We start from the raw sequence: 24,628 nt of genomic DNA, 5'->3' as shown, positions 1-24,628 counted from the left end.
AAAGAATGGAATTCATTTAAGAATTTAACTCATTTAAGAACATATAATTAAGCTAAGAAATAATTTTCAGTTCTTTTACAGTTTCTTTCATCTTTTATAATGTTATGTATTCTTTGACTTTTGTATTTAGAAATAAGTTAAATATTCAAAACATTTTTAAAATAGTGTAATATCTCAGATGTAAATACAGATCTTTACTTTAGCAGATGCAGGCGAAGAAAAGAATTCTAATACACAGAGGAATATAGGAATAGATATGCTTTTTCATTGGAACTAATGAGAAAAGTTCTTAAATTACAAATAAATCTTCATGCACATTATAGTCCCTTCATCCATAATAAATCTTGCTGTGTGTGTATCTCTCTCTCTCTCTCTCTCTCAATCTCTGTGCCAAATTTCTCAATTTTAAAGAGATACCTAAAGAATTCTATATAGCAATGGTATCAAAAGATGATGTAGCCAAAGTAACAATAACTGTCCTAGAATTCTTTCTTCATATTGAAGTCTAAACCAGATTGTAATAACAATGAATATATGTTTACAATGGTTTATCCTAAAACTCTAAAGGTATACAACATTTGTATAAAGTATGTAGACTTCATAAAGTATAGTTGTATTCTCAGTTGTCTATATTTTCAATGTTATAAGAGAACATATCACATATTTCTCATATTTCACATATGAGAAATATCCATTCTTTATTCTAGTGCATGGAATAAAGACAGTTAGACCGAGAAAGAGTATATGTATAAATGTATCTGGATAAACAATATGAAGTGTATCTCAGCTTTAATGCACAATAATATAGTGATATTATAAATATAATTTTTATATTACTATTTTAGCTCCAAGCGCCCCAAGAGATATAATATTTTCAAAGATACAGTCAACAAATGTGACCTTGAGATGGATATGCCAGGTACTATTTTGGGCTACTTTCAAAACTACAAGATTACTACACAGTTACAATCCATCCATTGCAATAGTTGGATTCTTCTGAATGTATTGAATATGAGAAGGAGCAATACTCATATCTTACTGATAATGTTGTAGAAGAAACAGTATATGAACTGAAAAAATTAGATGGTATCGGTTTAGAGTTTCTGCTTGTACAAATGCTGGTTATGGCAATTCTACACCTTGGATTATCTCACAAACTCTTCCTGGCTGTAAGTAAGACTATAATAATTCTTAATTTTATACAGAACTCAACTTTATAAAACTCATGAAAAATTAACAATAGTTACAATTAATTACAAAATTATTATTGTGTGTTTCTTCAAGCATATTCACTTTAGTTTAAATCTCTCTCCCCCCCTCCCTCCCTCTCCCCACTCTCTCTTTCTGGTGTGTAATAGGAATTGAATGTATAACATATCTGGTCATGAAATTGGAGACTGCAACAATTAAATAGGTTTGCATTTAAACATTCATTTCCATAATTACTTTTTATATATTTATATTACCTTTCTTGCAAACATAAATATATAATAGATACTCATACTGATATATAAACATAACGTAGAGTTTGGATTAATATTTTCTTCATTCATCAGTAGCTCTATTTTAACTGGTTTTCAAAGGCTAAACATTTAAAACATTTAATAAATTTAAAACATCTTATTTGCTTAGAATAAATTTGGCATTACTGGAAAATTTGTTCTTTTAAAATAAATGTACCATTTCTAATGGTGCAAAGAAACATATTGATTGTTGCATATTTAGATTTTTTTTTTACTAGTACAATTGAGCAGCTGTTAAACAGCTGCTAAATTTAATAACTTTTCAAATTATAAAAAATATTTAAAGCAGGGTAAAAATATTTTCTCATTCTCCCTCAAAGAACATCAATGCTTAAGTTCAACCTTATATTTTGTCTTTTTGAATCAAGCATCAAGTACACACTTCTTCCAATAACAGTTTTGTTTGAACGTTTTGTGTGAAAACACAGTGACATGAAATGATTAGGGTACTGAAGTTTGTCAGATCCCTTAGATTATAAAGAGGAAGTAAAGGTTCATGTCCTTCAGTTCAATCAACTCACAGCATTGCTGAAAAGGAAAAATAATTGAATGATAAGTATATCACCAAAACTTCTTGTGAGAGAGTCCAGCATGTAAATTTAACAAACAAGTAAATAATAAGAGAAAGGTATCATTGAGATACACAATACTAAAATATTTTGTCTTTACAAGCTCACACTAAATTTGTGGATATAGGTTATTTTAAAGAATAATTGATGACAATTTTAACTTCCCAAATTATATTTTGAATTCATTGTGTATTATATTTGAATTCATTGTGTATTATATTTTGAATTCATTGTGTATTATATTTTGAATTCATTGTGTATTATATTTTGAATTCATGTGTATTATATTTTGAATTCATTGTGTATTATATTTTGAATTCATTGTGAAATAAACACCAACGAAAACATCTCATGTATATGTAGCCATGACAGTTTTCATAATCATGCCTTTAAAATGTATTATATTTTAAGACTTTCATCAACATTTCTGCTATTGATAATTATAAGAATAAAAACCTAACTTTGTATATTCGTGCTATTTCTGTAATTTAGATAGAATACTCTGTCTTCTGTTTTACAAATTGTTCTCTTAGGAGCTGTCCTTCTGTCTCATAAAATAGGTCAATGGGACTATTATTGCACTGATGATAAATTATATAATTCTGCTTTACAATGAGATATTTTCTACAGTATTGAATTAAACCATATGCTTCTGTCATAATAAAAGAATTATTGACAATTGTTTTTATAAAGTAGTGACAAAAGCTATATATCCAAATTTTCTCTTTCTGACACATATGTAGGAGGTAGAAGGCCTATCCCTTCTTATAAAATTCTAAGCTGCTTGGACATTTGGCTAAGATCAAGTTTTTTAGCCTCTTTTCTAGATGGTATTCAAAGTGCTATGATCCAGGATAGAGTAGGAAAAAGAAATCAGTAAGAAATAATTCCTGCTTTGCAGTTTTCAATATGTGCAAAATTTTTGTTTTACTGTATTTTGGATCACTGAGCTCTATCCAGTCCTTGAAAAGTATAATAACAGAAACAATGGCCAGCCTTTTGCCATTTCCATTGAGCCTATACTGAACTTAACTTTGGATGGTTTTGTTCCTCCTTACCAACATAAAAATCAGTAGTTTAATAGAATGTAATGAATCCATATGGAAAGATAAATTTAATTTGCTGTTTCTGTTTTCCTACCAATTTTCTGTTTCTAAATCTGCATGTTGTGTCTAGGCATTTTGAAGTGGATTTCTTTATTATGGGAATGTCAGAGTGCTGTTTCCATCTATTCCCAATTATAAGTAAATTTAATCACTTCGGTATATTTCCTCATTTGGTCTAATAAATATACAGTAGTAATATAAGGATAGTGACAGCAAAACACAACAACAAAGAATCGGAGCAGAGTGGCATGTTCTGTATACCAATCTGATTCCTACTGTATTTGTTCTCCCCTCATCATGTGGTTATATATGAAATTGTCTTCCAGAATATTGAAAGACAAAGTGAGAACATTGGTATAATTCATAGAGCTCCAGTGGAAGTTTGCTCCAAGAAAAAAATATCTTGCTCAACTTACCTTTTTTTTAACCATTAGATTTCTAAGAAATCTAGAGGGAGCAATATGTTTTTCCCCATACCCCTAATTCTTTACTGGCTATAAAATAATGGAAGAGAAATTAGCATTCCTTTGCATTGCAATTGTTTCAAATAAAATTCAGACCAGAAGACATTTACTAAAATAATAAATTTAAATTTATTTGTTTAAATATGCTTATTTAAGGATTCAATATTGTAAAAAAAATCAGGTAGAAGTTGATAGTTAAAAGAATATTCCCTAAACTACTGTTTTAAAGCTACTTTGCTAGTGCAAGCCTTGCTAAAATGAATAGAGCTTGAATCAAAAGATTATTTTGAGTATCAGAAGATCAGTCTGTAAAATGATAAGCTATCCAAATGTACCATCCAGCTAACAAACTTAACTGCTGCCTTTGCATCAGGACACAGATGGATGGGAAAAATGACCCTGACCTCCATAAGACCTACATTCCTGTGGAAGCATAGAAGCATGATAATCAGGAAATGACGGGTATTAGTTACAGAAAATGCATTATTGTGAAAACCAGGAGAAAAGTGCTCATGAGAGGAAGTGATTGGATTATATGGGAATGAGTGAATAAGACTGGGTTATTCCTACTGAGTAAATTGCTGTGATTTATAAGAGAAAGGCTATGGTGATATCTTACCCATTTCTGACTAGACTTGTTTCACAAACAGTCTTAAATCAATATGTGACAGTTGCCATTGGCACAAAGTTTGTTTATATAAGATGTTTGTTATAAAGGTTCTAGGCTGAAGCTAATAGATTTCCAATTTCCAGTCGTATTTTAGTTATACCAATTCATCTGAAGTGTAATTCTCCTTTTGGGTGAAAATTCTTCAGCTATCACAAAAGCCAATAAAGAGATATATTGGTGCTTTAGATGAAGAATTTGAAAGGCATTGACATCCTGATCCTAAATACATTTATATGGAAGTGTCTAAATGTTCATCCTTTTGAGTTTTTTTGCAGCTGTGGTTTTCAGTCAGGATGTGTTGTTTCCCAGGCATGTTGCCATTGGGTGAGGTGGTCACATATACAGTTAATTGACTGCCATTTTCAGAATTTTCCAATTCTTTGATACTTGCAATTCCTCAAAACTAAGAGATTGATTCAGTGCAAGGCATAATTCTGTACAGAGGCCAGCTCAGCCTGTGTCAGTATAGCTAAAAGCAGAACTAAATAAAAAGGCTGTCAGAGCTTAAATGTTCATGTGAACAATCTCTAATTTCATTGGTATCCGAGGAATTTGCTTTCAAATAAATGCTTGGGACAGAAGCTGCATTACAGAAAAGGATTTATTTTCTGTAGAGCAAGCATCAAATTTAGATATAGGAACAATATCTTTGGCTGGAGAGTTTTACATAATCATTTATATGAATCATCTTTCTGTTTTTTGAAAATCCATAAATTATAATTAAATAATTAATTATCAATTAAGTATATTTAAATAATTTACTTCAATTAAATCAACGATTATTTCATTTCCTTCTCTTTTCTACCCCAAGGAGTACTACAATCATCTAAATTTTCATTTTGGTATCATAATTATAAAAAAGATGCAAACCTCTCCCAGTACCTGGTTAACATAATTAGTTTTCACTGAAAAGGCTTCCACGCCCCTTTTCTCCAGACCTTTTTGTCCACATATCTCAAAAGGAGATTTGCCTCTGTCCTTGTAGTATTAGTCAAGTGGAGGAGATTATCCATTATGTCCCCCACTGGCCCATTTACAATGAGATCAGGGCCAAATTATTAATGGCAGATAAACTCAAAGAGTCCAATCTTAAAAAATTGAACTATTTTCTTCCAGATGTTTTTCCAACAGTCAATAACCAAGTTGCTACCTTTGTCTGTTCTCATGTAAACTTAGGAAGAAATGCTTCATTTCTTATCTGTAGCTTTGGCTTTATTCTGTATAACCTTTTTATATATAATACTTCTATTATTCTATTTTATATTGTATTGTTTTGTTGTTTTATTGTTATTCATATTTTATGACATTCCTATGCTATGACCTGTGGTTACAACAATAAACTTATGAACTTTACCCCAAGAATGTAAATAGACTTAAAGGCAATAATCCAATAAGGAAAAAGAATACACAATTGTGTTGTTTTTGTATAGAGAAAGTCAGAATTAGAGTTATCTCCTATCTTTCCTCCAAAGGTTTCAGGTAATGCATATAGCTCTGCCTCTATTTTTATCCCCACAGTGATTACCTTAGAGATGGAGCTTAATCTGAAGGTAGTGGCTGCCCCACAGTTGCCAAGTGAATTTCCATAGCTGAGGGTGGCCATCTTGGTGCTAATGCAAAATTTAATCATATACACCCCTCCCCACAGAATTGATTTCTGGAAGATAAATGATAGCACACACACACCCCATAGGTGCTCTTGCCAGAGGAGAATTTGCATCGTATTTTTTGGTAAAATCATAGTACCAGTAAAGAAAGCTTTGGGAGGAAAATTGTATTTTAGCATTGTAAATAAGTATTTTAATGTCCAGCTATAATTTGCTCTTTTAGGCAGTTGGCGCTTCATTGTATTAATTAATGTTATTGCATAATAATAATAAAGACTTCATGGGTCATAATGACAGTTTTTGATATAAATGTTTTTTAAAGTAATCTTTTGACGTACTTTTCTCCCTGTAGCTCCAGATGCTCCCCCAGCAAATGTAACTGCAGTAGCTACATCTCCTTACAGTATTAATATTAGTTGGAATGAGCCTACCATAATTACTGGACCAACATTCTACCACATTGATATTTCCTCAGTAAGTCATTTCAAGTCTTCTATTGTTTGACTGTTATTATTCATATAGTAAGTAAAAGCAGAATTTTACTTAGGAATCAGCTATTAAATAATATTTTACTGAGTGTTAGTATACAATAAAAACATGGAACCTGCAGTTTCTGCATATCTTTTTATACCTTTAGTACTCCCCTGGCAACCCAGCAGAAAATTGTATCTTGATATTTGGGAATAAATAGAAAATATACAGAATCTCACCAACTAGAACCATTAGGTTCCCCCAAAATGCTAAAAGCAGCCTTTGGCCAGTCTTCTGAATAGAGGATATTGTTCACTGGACCAAAAAAGCTGCAGCTGATATGTTAACATTAATAATCTAATCAGCTGTACCAGATTGGACAACCGTTTATCTTTTTAAAACTATTTTTAAAAACTATATCTGTTTGGAAGATTCCTAGTAGACTCAAGGATTGAGTCATAATAAAAAGTTAGCTGTGAAACCATTTTGCTTCTAATAGCATCCTTTTTATCCTTTCTAATTCTCCTCTCCACCAAAATACAAGATAGGGACGAAATGCGAGCAGTCCTCATTTAGTGACCGCAATTGGGTCTGGCAATCAGTCATAAAGTGAAATGGTCACTAAGTGACACCACAACTGTCCTTACTTCAGCTTTCCTTTGCTTTACAGATCTGTGAAGGTCATAAATGTGAGAATTGGTTGCTAAACTACCAGTGTTCACAGTTACTTTTTCATCACTGTCATTTACAATCGCTCTACGAGCTAAAAGAAGACTACTTGTCAATGCTATGAAAAGTCTAAATAGATTCTACTAGATTGCATAATGGCCTTGAAATCATATCAAGGAACATACAGACTGAGTGTGAAGACTCTGGGTTACTAAGGTCTTAGATAATCTCACCATTCTAAGAAATCTCTAAATATAATCACAGATAGTCTTTGACTTATCACCATTCATTGAACAACAATTTGAAGTTGCAATGGCTCCAGAAAAAAAAAGATGTATGACCTGTATTTACACTTACAGGTAAGTATAGATAGGTACAGGGCACCACACCCATCATTATGTGATCAAAATTAGAACACTTTGAAACTGGCTCATTTATGACCAATTGCAGCATCTTGTGATTGATTTTCAGCAACAAATTCCCATTGGGGAAGCTGTATGATTTGCTTAATTACTACTGTAAAAATTGTGGTAACATCAGCTGAAAGTAATGATTTATGATGGAAATGCCGGTTCCAATTGTAGTCATAAATCGAGGATTACCTGTACTTACATTATTAGTTCAAAAGATTAATTACTTTCTTTAAGGAAGTTTCCAATTCTTAACTTTTGATATGAAATTACTTACTTTCCCTTTAAGCTTCTGAAGATGTGACTCAAATAGGGTCAGTGCTCTAAGCATTATTTGTACAGCTGGTCACTGACATAAGTAATATATGAAAAATTAGATCTAATCTAATTATCTAATTTGTTAATATTATTTACTGCATATACTAATTTCTCCTTTTTTTAGAACCGAGAATATTAACAAAGATTGATTTCTTTTTAATTGAATTTGCTAATGCATGTATCCATTTTGTTGGTTTCAGACATTGTAATATTATTCTGAATTTTTATCTTTGGTAATAATAATTGATTAAACTATAAAATCAATGTTTGTATAATGATCTATTAACTATAGTTTTTCATTTGCGTAATAAAACTGTCTCCTCCTCCCCCTTCAGGCCTTTATATACACTAATACCTTGAGCAATACTCTAGCAATTATTTTTGTTTATTGTTAGTTTTCACTGTTTAATTATATATTGTCTTTTCTTTTTCTTTCTTTCTTTCTCCCTCTCTCTCTCCCTCTCTCTCTTTCCTTCTTTCTCTTACTTCTTTTCATTTTCTTGTTTGTTTAAGGATCAAGTATTTCTTGCTTTTCAGTGATGGCCAACATCATTTTTATTGCATTTTTCAGCCCCCTTGAACACATATGATTTACTTCAACTCCTTTGAGGCTAGCCTTTGACCACCCAGTGTGGTACTAAGTAAGGATTTAAAACCAAGTCTTCTTAGTGCTTTTTATTCACTGCATCATATTGTCCCCAGTATTATTTTTAATATGCACATCTTCATGTGCACTGTGTGTAAACACATACATGTTACCATAGGAAAAAGTTAATGAAATGAGCTTAGCTAATCTTCCGTGGAAAATAGTCCGTGGCCCAGTCAAACAGAGCACAAAGCTTAGCATTGTGAAAATGGAAGAAGTCTTATTATGTTCCTATGTTGTTATAATGAGCAGTGATATATGAAGAAATACTCTGTCCCTTGATAGTCATCCCAGGAAATCAGTATCTGTTTAGTACATCAGAATCTTTATTTAAGGTTAACTCTCAGTGGGGACACTAAAGCACATCTGTCAAATAAAATATGTGCTAAAACTATCTTAGTCTCTTAGCAGCTGCATCTTCAATATGACCCTATGGGACTGCTACTGTAGACATTTGTTTTACTTTTTTCCTATTTCATAATAGAAAAGAAAATTGGAATATGACAAACATGTGAAAATGTTTTGGTATTCATTTCTATGAAATATTTTGTTGTGTTCTATTTCTGAGACCTTTTCTAATTCCATCATTGCTTTATCCACCTGAAATGGAGATCCCATGTGGATTTTTCTGAAACAGAATCTCACATAAAAATAACCATGCCTCTGGTGAACGTTTTGGCTTTATGCATGTACAACTGGATTCAAATATGAAGACAAGCAAAGCCTTCTAGTTCAGGTGTTCAAAAACTAGGCTTGCTCAGTGTCTCAGATGCTGCATTGCAAAACTATTATGTGTACAAAGATCCTTTATCTATTCCATAGGTTTACTGACTGCATTGTATCATTTAGTCTTTAAACTATTATATTTCATCTACTTATACTTTAGAAATCTGTCCTGCAATATTATCAGTTTTTATATTTGGACCTTACATACATCACATATAAGTAAATTATCTTCAGACGTATTTAAATATTCAGTTGAGGCCTGATGATATATAGCAGTGATGGTTGCTGTGCCAAAAGCAGGTGGAGCATATGGGGGTTGTGCGCTGGCATGCAACACCCATAATGCTATGTGTGCGCAACCCCTAGCACACATGCATGCACGCAATCAGTCCCCTCCACTTTTGCCACGGTTTTTTCGCCTTACCCAGGCTCCAGAGGCTTCCTAGAAGCCTGGGGAGGGTGAAAACAGCCTTCCCACCCCCACCCCCCCAATGCCCTCCGGAGGTCTCAGGAGCTTCCCTGAAGCCTCCAGAGGGAAAAAAATAGACCTTGGGGAACCCGGAAGTTCGGGAATGGTGACTTCCAGGTTCCCCGTAGGGCTGATTTTCGACCTCCGGAGCCTTCAGGGACCTTCAGGAGGCTTCCCTGAAGACTCCATAGGGCAAAAAATGGTCCTATGAGCAAACCAGAAGTTTGTTCCTGAATTTCCGGTTTGCCCGTAGGGCTGGTTTTTTGCACTTTGGAAGCTTCAGGAAAGCCTCCTGAGAGCGAAAAACAGCCTCAAAAGAAGGCCGAAGTCAGCTGTCCAGCACGCGCATGCGCACTGTCCAGCTGACCAGGTATCACCTTGTGTGCCCTGACAAATGGCTCCGCGTGCCACCTTTGGCACGCATGCCATAAGTTCGCCATCACGGATCTATAGGGTTGTGGTTCTTTAGAATTGTTTATAGTCTCTACTTATTCTATTTACTGTTTAATGGAACAATGATGAAATAGGGTATTTTGTGATATTGGATCCTAAGACAGACTGTTAGATGTAAAAATTGAGAGAGTAAAAAGCATGATGAAACTCCAATTTTATGCATTACAAAGTATTCTCACAGAAAAGATCTGGAAAATTATGCCAATGATTTCTGGATTAAAGGTTCCCTACTATATGGCCATAAACAAGATCTAAAGAAAATTTATTGCATTAGTACTGGGATAAAAAAGCATGACAAAGTCATTATGCATGCTGTGTCTGTTTGTGTTATTCCTTAAATTTACCCACCCCACACATGCTCTGCACTTTTTTTCCCCTTGCACAGGTAGAGATAATCATTCAATCCTGTTAATTTGGTTTTCTCTTGATATATCACCCATTGTTTCTTATGAATAATCTAATAAACATTATGCTTTTGTACCTGCTTGGTACAGGTGGATGCAGATTACTATCAAGCTTCATTTGTCAAAGCAAATTATGAGGATAAAACCCTCAGTATTTCAGGATTGAGAGCATTTACAAGGTATTCCATAGTAGTCACTGCTTTTGTAGAAGATGTTCAGACTGCACATACTGAAGGCAAGTCCAGTTCTTCCGTTATTGTTTCCACTTTTGAAGCAGGTAAGTGGCTAATTCTGTTTGTTCATTTCATTAAGTACCTGAGTACATAAATATTAGAAAGTAAATTACAACCAAAGTTGTAAAAAAAAAATTAAAAGCATAAATAATTTCAAATGCGTCTCTAAAACAACAAAGTATGCTATGCAGTGTCATATCACATAGAGACAAGAAAATCTAGATACAACCCCCTCTGGGCCATTAAAACTTTCAGCTTATCTGTTTTTCTTTTGAAAAGAAAGGTGGACCATGTAATTTTTATCTGATCTACCTGGAACTTAATATCACAGAGGAGCTTAAATTATCAACTATTATCTTCAACTTTAAGCCTTGGTCAATCTGTTGAATATAAAAAACCTAGTATATTTATATTTTTCCCAAATGCAGTATAGTACAGGCAAATTGACTACAGATTTTGCTTCTTATGGTCTTTTAAAAAACCTATGCCATAATTTTGTTTCACTGAGAAATTAGAATACTACAGTATTTAATTGCTTTTTCAAAGAAAAGAAAAAGAAATCAAAGAAAAAGCAAAATGTGTAAGAAAAGAAAAAAGTTAATAAAAGTAGAAAACTAAGAAAAAGTGTAAACGGCTTCCGATGCTTTGCAGCATTTATAAATATAAATATATTTTAACCTCTCTCTCTAAAGTTACATCATGACTTTCCTTTCTATAATCTATCCTGTCAAATTGCCAAAACCACAAGTCAAAAGTTCATTTTTTAAATCATTTTTATGCAAAAAGTCCACAAGACCTACCTTTTAATCTTTTAGACTCTAGATCTGCTTAGTAATATTTTTAATTGACTTGTTCATCAGTTATTAATTTTTTTCAGTGCCTAGGGACCCACTTAACAATGTAACTTTTCAGAAGATACCAGATGAAGTAACAAAATTTCAAGTGATGTTCGTACCACCCTCTGAACTCAATGGGAATATTCAAGAATATCAAGCAATGGTATATAAAGATGATGACATAGACATCTTTCAAGTTTATAATTTAAGCATTATAGACAGAACAAACAAGTCAATAACTGCCATGATAGAAGGATTAAAAGGAGGCCACACATATAATATCAGTGTAAGTTGAACTCTTTTTCTCCACAATTAATAATAAGTTTACATTAAAAATAAAAAACTGAATAGGCTTTATTTATTTATTCATTTTAATTTATATATTTAAATTCATTGGCTGTCCAGTACCAATAGACCCTTGTTGCTTAGAAATCTATAAAATGAATAAATGTAATTAGATTTCCTGTTTTAATTTTCTTTCAATAATCTTGAAGCTGTCAAAATATATAGTGAAAAATGATTAGCAAAAAGGTAAATCACTGTTCCATATATAGAAATAAGACGCACTGCCTTCAATGAAGTTATTGATATGTTCAGAATAAAATCATATTTTCCCATGTACTTTTTATGTTTTATATATGTTATCCCTTTAAATATGCATAATGAAATATAATTAGATCTGCTTACATTACTAAGTATTAGACTAAACATGTTAAAGACTTTTATTTATTTAGGTCTATGCAATCAATAGTGCTGGTGCAGGACCAAAGATTCATCTTAAAATAACAACAGATATTAAAGGTAAACTATTATAAATTATAAAGCCAGGGACTGCAGAAGTATAATATCAGCTTGCTTTCATTTGGGTTTTCATACACTAGTTACTAGAATTTAATAAGCATATATCTTGTTTCATTCTCTATCTGGTCATAACCAATGATACTATTTTGATTGTAGTATAATGCAAGTTATCAATATAAAGTTAAATCTTACATAAATGGCATAATACTGAATTGAGTGATTTGTTATAAATTGAATTCAAATAATAATAGGGATTAAAATAACTTGAAACCTGTTTTGGCAATAAGACTATTGGTAGCCCTATAAATTTTGTACATAAATAGTGTTATGAATGAGATTCATATTTTCTGGTTTCTTGTAAAACATAAGATTTATTTGCACAATCTCTACTATAGTAATATAATTCAATAATAATTTCAGTTATTCAAAGATAAATAAGCACAATTTCCTATCTTCGAAAAGAAATGGCTAGAAGTGCTTAGGTAGCAAAACAGATAGTTACTGATTTATAATTTGTGAATTATCACTATTGGTAGGATCATAAAATGGCTATGATTCCATTCAATAGTACTTATTTGTTTCTTTATTAAATTTATTTGCCATTTACCTTGCTGTAAGGCAACTTACCTAGGCAACTTACAACAATAAAAATGGAAAAATGAAAAGAATTGTAAGCATAACAGTAATGGAATAGAATAAACAATTAAAAAGAAAAAAATGAGAATACAGCATTGTGAGAATAAAAGAGGGTGTGAAGGGGAAGTGAGGTGGGGAGATGTGGTTTGCTATAAATCTAGAAGCTTCTAGTGGGATAGTTATCTGAATAGTAACTTTAAAATATTCATTGTGAGCACTGTAAAGCATTGTAGCATTTATTTGTCTCAAAACAGAACCACCAAGACCCAGTAAAAAGCCAGTGCCAGTTTACGATACTAGTGGAACATTACTCGCCACAGCCACTACAATTACTATTCACATGCCAGTTTGCTACTATAATGATGATCATGGGCCTATTAAGAAAATACAAATTCTTGTTGCAGAAGCAGGAGGTATAGATTGTTTTCTTCTTAAAAGGAATTTATGAATCTTCTTTCTATTTCTACCTTTTCTTAACCTCTATTTGTCTTACTTGCTCATGGAGATTTCTGAATTTTGGTTCTTGAGTTCTTCATGAGCTACATTTGGATTATAAATGAAAATTAATGGCAAAAAGAATGTTATTCACAGAAGATATCCTACTTGAATGAGCAGAAGAATTGAGCGGAAAAACTAGCAACAGAGAAAACAAATCTTCCTGCCGTTGGTTTTACTCCATTTTTTAAACTCAATATAGAAATTTACAGCATTTTGTGATATTAGCTCATCTGAAACATGGGATATTATATTTAATCAAATAGTAGCCTTGTCCTCATTTACTAATGAAAAATCTGATGTTGGATAACCATTTGTCTGAAGTGGTGCAGGGTTTCCTGCCTAGGCAAGGGGTTGGACTAGAAGGCCTCCAAGATCCCTTCCAACTCTGTTATTCTAAACCTTCTTTTCAAATTAATTGTCTGAGTATATAAATTTAGTATTGCACTATAAATAAATTAAATTTGGACATGGTGGTATGAGAATCATATCAAGTTATTCTAACTTTGTGATAGGCGCTTAATTTTTTTTTCCATCACAATTCTTGGTGTTATTTGGAGTCATATGTTATCCTTTTTATTTAGGAATGGAGATAAAGTATTTAAAGGTAGTTATGCATACATAAAATTACAATTCTTTTTGATTCTTTAACAAATATTGTATACCTTAAAGCAGGGCTGTCAAACTCCCAACCCATGGGCCAGATGTGTCATGCGCTAGTCACACCCATGCCCATTTTAGCAAAGGGAGGGAAGTCCCAATACATCATGTGACGATGCCGTGACAATGTCAGTTTGACACCCCTGCCTTAAAGACTAATATATTTATAACTGTGTGTGCTTTTGTATGCTACACTGTAATTTATCTGAGGCATTACCTTAAAAGACAAATAAATGCACAAATAGAACTGGTAAATAATAAAAGAAGAGAACAAACAGGAATTATTACTTATATATTACTATATCACTTCTCTTTTTTGGGAATTCAGTTCAGAATGATGAAAATATCACCAAGTGGTATGATGCATACTTTAATAAAGCAAGACCTTATTTGGTAAATGAAGGCTTTCCAAATCCTCCATGTATAAAAGGGAATGAAGGAGTGAGCACCGAAGAGGATATTTATGTAATAGGGGCTGATAGCACTTGTATGATACCAGGAAGTGAAGAAAAAATTTGCAATGGACCACTGAAACCCAAAAACCAATATGTGTAAGTATTATTTATTTTATACCATCCATCTCACTTGAGTGACTCTGGGCAATTTACAATAAAATATGATTTGCATTTTTGGAAGAATTTACAGAGGTGAGAAAATTGACTTGTTTAATTAAGGAAAAGACCATATCTATATTTATTAGGAACTGAAAACTCTTTAGAACTTTTTGCTAAAACTGCAAAAAAAAATAATTAGTGATATGGATATGATTAGAATACAGAAAGATGCCAGTCATTATGTAACCTTTGAGAGAGAATATAAAATATAAATATATGTAGAACTGCTGTAAATATCGGAAACCACTGCTTTATATCTTTCTCTTTTTCTTTTTTATATTTTTTCTTTCATTTCATTTCTTTTTTATTTAATTATCACTTTACTTTTTCTTTATTTAAATTTGTGCTGTTTTTACTTTGTAAAATATTATTTAATAAAAATTAATTTGAAAATATGCAGGATTTTGCAGCAGCTTGAAAGGTTTGGAGATTGTGGGGATATTCACACAGAAATGGTTGGTATCTTCTTAAAACAGACCTATATTTTCCTGGAATTTCATAGTTGCCCTTTACAGCTGCAATGCAGTTTGAAAAAAAGACACACCTGAATTGCTAGCAATTGCCAGTATGGATCTACAAGGCACAATTATGCTCAAAAGTACCATTTTTCTTTGAATCTAAAGAGCTGCAAAGCATGTCACAAGCTGCAAGGATGGTGTCTTTAATTTATATATACAATTTATAGCCTGTATAAAGTGAGCTTGTGTGTGTATGTGTGTATAATGTTATGTGTTTGCTGTTTATAGATTTAAGTTCCGAGCAACAAATATCAGAGGTCAATATACAGATTCAGACTATTCAGAGCCCATCAAAACTTTAGGTAAGGAAATGTCTATTTATTAGAAAGGTACAAATCATTTTGAAAACTTCCTAATGAATCTGTCTCCCTGTTGTTATAAAGATAACTTCTTTGCACCAAAGATACAGGGCTACATTGACCATTGACTTTCACATCTCCTGTTTCTTTTCGCCACTCTGCCTATATATGTAATCTCATTTGAGTTCCTCTAGGGCAGTGACTCCCAACCTTTTGGGCACTAGGGACCAGTTCCATGGAGAAAGGTTTTTCTGTGGACTGGAGGGGGCATGGTTTTGTGTGCAGCTTGTATCCTGTAGATGAGGCTTTGTATGTTTGCATGGGCCAGTTGCTGGCATGCTGTGGACCGGTGCCAGTCAACAACCAGGGGTTGGGGACCCCTGCTCTAGGGGTCACTTGCATTTTTTTTCAAATGTTCGTGCCATTTAATAAAATACTTCATTCATTTTTAGACTGTAAAAGTTATTGGTAAGAAGTAGTTCTCGGAAAGGCTAGCAAATTTATTGGTGCACCTATTAGTACTGATCATTGCCGTAATGACCAGGATGCAGTTGTAATAACTAGTGTATGATTTCAAATAATAGTTTGGAGTTTAAATCCTAATATATCACCAACTTTACATTACAGGTGATGGGCTGTCTGAAAGAGCTGTAGAAATAATACTTGCAGTTACTTTATGTATACTCTCTATTGTTCTCCTTGTGGCTGTAATTTATGCATTTGCAAGGTAAGTTCATATCTAGGTACAAGAATTTTTTTGTTGTTGTAGAGGTAGAATTACTTATTAATTGAAATAAATTATATATTTACATTCATTGACAAATAAATATGTATTGTTATAACTTTATATCCAGCAAGGAATACATTATAACAAGAGGTCATAAACTTTATTCAACAATTTATAAGCATTGTATAGAAACCTAATCAGCAAACAGAATTAAAGACTAGCATGATTGAGGTCTAGTGTATGAGCTGGGTCGCATGCATAGTATTATGGGTGTGGCAACCCAAGCATGACCCCACTGTGCTCCCCCTGCTTTTGGCATAGGAGCCAAAAAAGGTTAGCCATCACTGACCTATAGCATAGTTTCCATATTCCAAGGACTTTGTAAATTGAAGTGTGATACTATGCAAAAGCACCTGGAATGAGTTGCATTAAAATCCATTCTTTATAATTATGCACTGTAGAACATATTTCAGAAATTCTCCAGTGAGGTTGAAGTTTATGAATAACATTAAATATTACATCTTATTCAATATCCTTTGTGTTGGTTTAGAATTCGTCAAAAGCAAAAAGAAGGGGGTACATATTCTCCACGGGATGCAGAAATCATTGATACTAAATTTAAACTGGACCAGTTGATCACAGTGGCAGACCTGGATATGAAGGATGAAAGATTTACACGGTAAGCAAACTCTTTAGGCAAAACAGTAGTTCTGGAGGTCTGAAGCCATGACCCTATTGTGACCTTTTACTTGTTTAGAAGTATTTGCGGTATTCTTATTTGCACAGGTCACGAAGATCCTCTTTCAAAGGGTGACCTCCAGACACTTCTCTCAGGAATTTAGATAATCATTTGGTCTTCCCCATGTTGGGATAAGAGAGAAGAGTGCCTTTATGTATCATGCCCTACTATTGCACATTATATCCCTAAGCTGAAGGGTTTTTGATGTAGAAATGTAAAGGCACTAATAATGCTCTGTTATAGTGGCCTCAAAGTAATGCAATAACATATTGCTCTCTGCTATCTGATAGTATCTCTGAAATCCGTCAGCAATCAAGTTCAAGCTATAGCATGGTACGCAGATTCTGGATTTGTTTCAGGAGATCAGAATTCATGAATAGTCATAATTTTGACCAAATGGCTTATTTCAACCTAACATTTTTTATCAGATTGTTCTGAGATTCAAGCAGAAGAGTGAAAGAAGGGAGAAAACTAAGTGGCTAGATTATAACATCTGGCGAAAATATACTTTTATTTATAAAAATTATTTCAAAAGATTTTACAATACTCTTCAAAAGTGTTTCTGCAGCATATTCTATTGAAGATTTTTTGCCACTAATTCTAATGAATTTATCTGGAAGGAAAATATATGTTAATGTATTTTCACTTAACTTAGTGAGATATTGCTGCTGTTCTGACCTAGGCTTCTTGATACAGTAAAATGCACACGATTAAGTCCAAAAACCCTCTTTTATTGCAAAGGCTGTGAATTATATTCATTCACAGTCCATAATGAGTTCCAAATAGTAGTAAAGAGTTCTACAGCAGGCTGCCAAAGTCCTTCGGGATAAGGCTGATAAGCACCCACCCTTATCTTCTTTGAAAATGCTGCCAAAGACTTAATTGGTAATTAGCTTGGCAAGGCCACATGGAGCAAAGAGTCCAAATGTATTTTCAGAAGGTAAACTGACCAGAATGAACCAAGTTGCTTCCTGCAAAGGCTCATGTGCCTTTGCTCCTCTTTTATATCCTATGGGAGGGGCCAATCACCTTCAAATCTTACTCCTGAGTCATCCCTTCTGTTTTAACTGTTCTTGCCTTCTGGAAACTCTGCGCATGTGTGCACTGGGAACAGGGGGAGCTTGTGCCTCTGCCTCGCTGCTGTCCAACTTTGGAGGCTCCGGAGGCAGCACATAACTCGCAGATGGTCCTAGACCCCTCTCTGCCTCCAACGCAGAGCCCTTGGACTCCAGGCCTGTCTCATGTTCCTCCCCAACCTCCTCGCTGTTCGACTCTATTGTGAGCTCTGCAGGCCTCCAGTAGACCACAATAGCTGCTATCATTTGCAAGATTTGTGACAGAACAAAAAAAAACTCATACATTTAGGTGATCCTCCAAGATTTTGGCAAATTAAACTTTATGAATTTACTCTTATATGATTTGGGAGTTTTATATATATCTGAGAAAGAAGAGACAAGAAATTATGCCAGGATGACCACTGATGCTACAGTACATTGCCATGCTTTATGTGATGGCTCCCAAAACCTTTCCTGCTGGTATAGTGGTCCATGTAAAGAGATTGGGAACCACTAATTGCAAATTACATTGTAGGTCTTGACCAGCAAATACTTTGACTATGTTTTTAATATGACCATGTTATATATTAAATAACATTAATATTAATCTTCATTAAAGAAGATTAATGTGGAAATTTCATTAAATATTTTTTCAAAAAATTCTTTTCTTTTCCTGTGTACTTTAAGAGTATATGGGAGGTCCACTACTTCTGCTTGCTTGTGGCAGGGCGGGAGGCCGTATGGCATGTCAGTGCTGCCACCACAAGGCAGGGTGTGGAGCTGCCCCACACACTGGCTTACATCAGTGCTCCTACAGCCAGGCCATCCAGAACTTAACACCTGCCCCGCCTTACTTTCATGGCACCAACACATTGCTCGGCCTCCTGTTCCATTGCCGCTGTGTCATAAAACAGAAGAAATGGGCTGGCAAGGTCCTGTTATGTGAGTGCAAGGCAGGTGTGGGGGCATGGGTGGCCTGGCTGCGGGGGCCCTGAGGTAAGCCAGTGTCAGGCATGTGGGGCAACTTCACCCTCACCTCATGACCGCAGCACCACAAGCACCCAGCTGGAATGGGCAGCTGGCTGGCAGCACAGACACTTATGTAGGGCTTATTTTGTTGGTAGGGCTTATATTAGGTGCACACATGGTAGGGCTTGTTTTCAAGATAGGTCTTATTTTTGGGAAAACATGGTAACTCTTATTAAAATGAAGAAATGTAAATTCACAACTCTAACTTGTAAATTAGTAGTCTTCATGCTACCATTCCTGAAAAAATAAATTTAACAGATGAATTTACAGAAAAACTGATTATTTAGCTAAAAAACTTTTTGGAATACATGAATGTGCCCCATAATGCATAAGTAATCACTAAAATGCTTGACATTTTAACTAATGCATTAATGACCGGGATCTTCCCCCAGGCAATAGGAACAGGAAATTAAAGCAGCCCTGTTGCTGGATCTATTGTTTGATCTGTATGGATTAATATCATATTTTTAGACATGGACATACATTAAGTTACATATTATCATCATTCATAATTTAGAAATTGTTTTGCATCATACTTTGATGGTTTAATCCTTTGTGTATTGCCCAGTCACACATTGTAAAATTGATGGATATGAATAAATAAATAGATGGCTTGTTTATAAAGAAAGTCAACAATGGAAAACTTTCATTTTAGTAGGCAATCAGAAAGCCCTTTTAGCCCTGTCAGTTTTAAACTTAATTTCTATCTCAATGGTGCATATTATTACGAACAATTGTTCATTTGAATAACAAAGCTAGTTTCTATCTGAGTACTTATTTACAAGTGGGTTTTCTTTCCAGATATTCCTCTTTTTTCTTTAGACGCAAGGAGATATTTATCATCCAGTAAGTTACTGCATGGCTGAAGATTCAATGTGTGGTTTCCAGTGTGATGTGTTCACTTGTGTGAGCCTAGGTTATGCTGATTTTTATTTGAAATAATACTTATCTTAGCACTTCAGATTAATTTTGTAAGTTCGCTAGTGATGATATTGGTTTTCGTATCTTGCAGAAACAATGCAGGGTTTTTCCTGATGACATAAAAAATCAATTTAATCATTATTAGTGCTATAACAGCATATGCATGTTTCAGCATAATATCCTATATCTCGCCTCCCCGCCCGCTCTTTCCCCAAGATATGATGTTTGGTACCCTGCCTTGGATAAATCAATTTGCTGTTTTATAACTACTGCAACAATTGAAAGCGTATAATGCAACAAAAAGAGCCTTCAGGAAATAAATAATATATAAGTCAAAGGCTCACACTATGACAAAAATAACTATGACAGAAGAGGAAACATTGTTTGTATGTATTTTTGTTATTGTTGTTGTTAAAGCACTATAAACAAAATCACATAGTGGAGACTCAGACATATCCTGAAGCAATAATTAATTTGTTGCAAAATGTGAAAATATCATCTAAAAAGGCCTTCTAAGTAGATCCCAAATACTTTATTTCTACTGAAGCTATAGGAAAATTGGATCAAACGTCATATACAGTATATTTCAAGTTTAGCAAACCTGGATTGACCAGTGACCAAAGCATCTTTTAGTTTAATTCTCATTTACTCCAGTTTTCCTATTAGAAATAAAACAAATTCTAGATGATATTGTGACTAATGATAATCAAGATTCAGAATGTCACAATGCAATTTTCCTAATTTTCTAATCTCTACCCCAAACCACCCAAACGATGCCCTTGATGTGATGTCCCGATGCCTGGAAGCTGTGCGGATCTGGATGGGGGGAACAGGCTCAAGCTCAATCCCTCCAAGACTGAGTGGCTGTGGTTTCCCTCATCCCGATTTGTGCATCTTGTTCCATCTTTGATGATAGGGGGGGAAACTTTACCCCCCTCAGAGAGGGCCTGCAATCTGGGAGTCCTCCTGGATATGCGGCTTAGTTTAGAAGAACACCTGACGGCCATGACCAGGGGGGCCTTTTACCAGGTTCGCCTGTTACATCAGTTGGGCCCTTTTCTGGATCGGGATGCTCTGTGCACAGTCACTCATGCCCTCGTCCTTTCTCGCCTCGACTACTGTAACACTCTCTACAAGGGGCTGCCCTTGAAGAGCACCCGGAGGCTTCAGATGGTCCAGAATACGGCCGTGCGGGTTATCATGGGGGTACCTAGGTGCTCCCATGTTATACCCCTTTTAGGTGGCCTGCACTGGTTGCCTGTTTCTTCCAGGTACTAATTATGACCTTTAAAGCACTCCATGGCTTAGGCCCAGGGTACCTGCGAGACCACCTACTGCCACCGGTAGCCTCCCACCGTCCAGTGCGATCCCACAGAGGTGGCCTCCTCAGGGTGCCGTCAGCCAGACAGTGTCGGCTAGCAACCCCCAGGGGAGAGCCTTCTCTGTGGGAGCGCCTTCCCTCTGGAATGTGCTGCCCCTGAGCTTCACATAATCCTCGACCTCCGGTCCTTCTGACGTGCCCTAAAAAGTTGGCTTTTCCAGCAAGCCAGCCTGGCCTGAATAGAATAAAATATAGGATTAATTTGGTTGTTAATTTTAATTTAATTTTTAAAATTTTATTGTAAATATCAATTGGGGTTTTTTTTTTTGGATACTTTATTTAATGTCCCTTTTAATTTTTGTAATATGTGTTTTCTTTTATGTTGTACGCCGCCCTGAGTCCTTGGGAGAAGGACGGCATATAAATCCAATAAAATAAAATAAAATAAAATAAATAAATAAATAAATAATTTGCAATTTTAGATTCCCCAAATCAAAAATTCTAATCTTCTTTACAGAAATTTCCTAATTACAGGAGCATCCAGGATAATCCTGGCTAACCAGATAAACCTATTCTAGCAATCATCACAACCACAAATTCATAGGGTTGGAGAACAAATATCATATAGACTTATGCTCAAATGTCATTGTCAACGTCAATGAAAATATGTTAGAAGGAAGGAGATGTCTCCATTTTCATGCAGACATGATTTCATTCCTAGTGGAGACATTTTTAAGGAGCTTTTAACAATCTGTTTTAAAAAATATAATAGCAGAACTCTGAGTTTAAGTATACTACTTCAGAAACTAAACTGGAAAAACTATAAAACTATAATTTCCATACCATTTTTGAACCCCGTGTATTTATATGTATTTTCTTCTTGTTTATGAGATGCATAAGGTAACAACTCTGTTGATTTCCTTCTTGCAGACAAATCATTTATTTAATATAATGTATAATGTATAATGTTACAGAGTTTCATTACTTCATTTCAAGACAGAGGCAGGCAATCCAGAGTGAAAGACTAGGCTAAATGCTTATATTTTTATTTGTTTGCTTTGGTCTTTTCTTGTTTTGAATTTGACAGCAGCTAATGACTGTAATAAATTGAAGTTACAAAATTACAAACGAACAAATTCAGGATTATTCTAATAGCATTACTTTACATTATTAACACGAGTGTTTTCAAAATTATTCTTTTGAATTGCAAAAAGCTTGTAAAGTGCCGAGATCATTCATAAATGATCAGTGGACCCTACTTATTTAAATATCTTAGATTGCTACGAAATAGTTTAAGATCTGAATGATGGGAATGAAAATATATATATAAAGATTTTCAGTAAGGAATAATTATTCTATATTGTTCTTAAAGAGATAGACCAATGAAGATCTTAATTAACTTGTTAATAACATTTCCATTGCTATTCCTAGCAAGTACTCATGTTGCTTATGAGTTAAGCCTTTAGTCTACATATTCATTTCTGTGGGGTCTTTTGAACAAGATATAATTCCCAACAGTTTTTAAGTGATTGACCCAGAGAGTAGTGCCGGTCACCATTACCAACATAAATAAATGGCTTCTGTTGATTCTATATCTAGACAAATAACTTGAATCTGAGCAGGGTAGAAAATCATACTAGAAGTGAAACTGAGCCTAGGCTCCAAGGCTCCATCTATCTTTCAAGATGCGATTAATATTGCAAGGTCTGATAAACTGTTGTTATATATAGGATAGCTTTGATGATCTAAATGTTTTCCCAAAACTTGATGGGAGGCTTGTGGGCTAAAGTAGTTTGATTTCCTGCACAAAGCTGAAACATCTTGCAGTTTTGTTGTTTGCAGTTATGTTACAATGTCAGCATTGGGTGAATTGGATGGTTGAAAATAAATCATCTGCAGAATATTTTCCTTGATTCTGTAACTCAAGCTTTTCTAAGATAAAGTATACTAGATAACCATTAAGGCCAGAAGAATCAGGTTGAACAAAGCTTCTGTAAATCTTATTACTGAGTGCTTAGCATTTCTTTTACTCAGTGCATCTGTAATCATTATATAATATATTTACTCAATATAACTTAATCCCATTCTAACTTCCTATAGAGCCTGATAGTCTTAATCATATATCATTTATTGATATATATTAAAGTTTTTAGTGTTTGGGTGCCAATCCAGCTCCATAATATTTTTTCTGTTTAAGCAAGAGCTTCCTCTTTTAGTAGTTGGCAGGTACTGATTGCCTATTGGAAAGCAGAATGAGCATTCAGTGATTAGTATTTTTAAATAAATAGCTCTAGTGCAAAGGTTCATGCTCTTATCCTTGGTGAACCTGATCCAGAAATGAGACGGAAGCTTATTCCCATGCAAGTGGTTCATGGTTATATTAAATTACATTTGTCATAATTTGATATTTTATTATACTGTGTTGAAATTTTACATAAATTTCCAAGGGACGAAAACCCATCTTAATACAGTTGTCCATATTGTCCAGATCAAGTGGGCAATAACGCAGGGTGATATAGGAATAAATCCAAGTCTCTTTCATAAGATTGTCTAATAGAAAGAAGTGTTATTTATATTTCAAAAATCTTAATCTACAAATCTTTCAGTAATTCAGACTGTAATCCTATACATAAACTCTATTCAATGCAGTTCCAAGTGAAAGCCACATATAATGCAATTCTTGAAATATTTCATTTTCATAACCCAGAATAACTATATTCATAATGCCTAAGCATTGTATCAAAGAAGAATAAAAGATCTAGGTTTATATAAGATGCAACTGTGTATCTGACTCATCAGTAAGTGGTATGCTTACAGTCATGCCCACACCATTTCCTGGTTGGATTACTGCTCTATGCAGGGCAGTCCTTGAATACTATCCAGAAACTACATCCGATCCAGAATGTGGCAGCATGTATAGTTCTAGCCCTCCACAGCAGTACTGGACAAGCTGCAGTGGGCCTCCAATTTATTTCTAGGTGCAATTCAAGATGCTCATTATCACTTTTAAATTCCCAAAGTAACATGGAACTTGCAGGAATGACTGTTCCTCATTAGTGGCTCATTATGCTCCATTCTAAATCCTATGCCATTTATCCTCTGATCACAAGATCCGAAGTGAAATATATGCAGCTCTTTTTATACTTTAGAGAAACAACCTAAAAGAAAAACAGAAATGCTTGTATGCTTAATACACTTCCATGCACAACACTTTAGTCATTCCATGTGCACACTTAGTA

The 24,628-nt window shown here is 34.2% G+C and overlaps 1 protein-coding gene across 1 annotated transcript in view; it reads left to right on the top strand.

Moving 5' to 3' along the window:
* PTPRQ (protein tyrosine phosphatase receptor type Q) overlaps positions 1 to 24,628 on the top strand; it is a 79,076-nt gene that overhangs the window by 41,676 nt on the left and 12,772 nt on the right. Inside the window, 13 exon segments of the mRNA XM_032221175.1 lie at positions 846 to 911; positions 914 to 988; positions 991 to 1,077; positions 1,080 to 1,169; positions 6,292 to 6,413; positions 10,596 to 10,782; positions 11,616 to 11,860; positions 12,309 to 12,375; positions 13,266 to 13,424; positions 14,495 to 14,717; positions 15,527 to 15,600; positions 16,225 to 16,324; positions 16,875 to 17,003. Coding sequence (XP_032077066.1) covers positions 846 to 911; positions 914 to 988; positions 991 to 1,077; positions 1,080 to 1,169; positions 6,292 to 6,413; positions 10,596 to 10,782; positions 11,616 to 11,860; positions 12,309 to 12,375; positions 13,266 to 13,424; positions 14,495 to 14,717; positions 15,527 to 15,600; positions 16,225 to 16,324; positions 16,875 to 17,003 — 1,624 coding nt within the window.

This window comes from Thamnophis elegans, chromosome 7 (assembly GCF_009769535.1).
Source record: "Thamnophis elegans isolate rThaEle1 chromosome 7, rThaEle1.pri, whole genome shotgun sequence".
NCBI classification, from domain to species: Eukaryota; Metazoa; Chordata; class Lepidosauria; order Squamata; family Colubridae; genus Thamnophis; species Thamnophis elegans.
The sequence above is the reverse complement of the archived record's forward strand: the minus strand, read 5'-3'. Positions and strand labels throughout refer to the sequence as shown.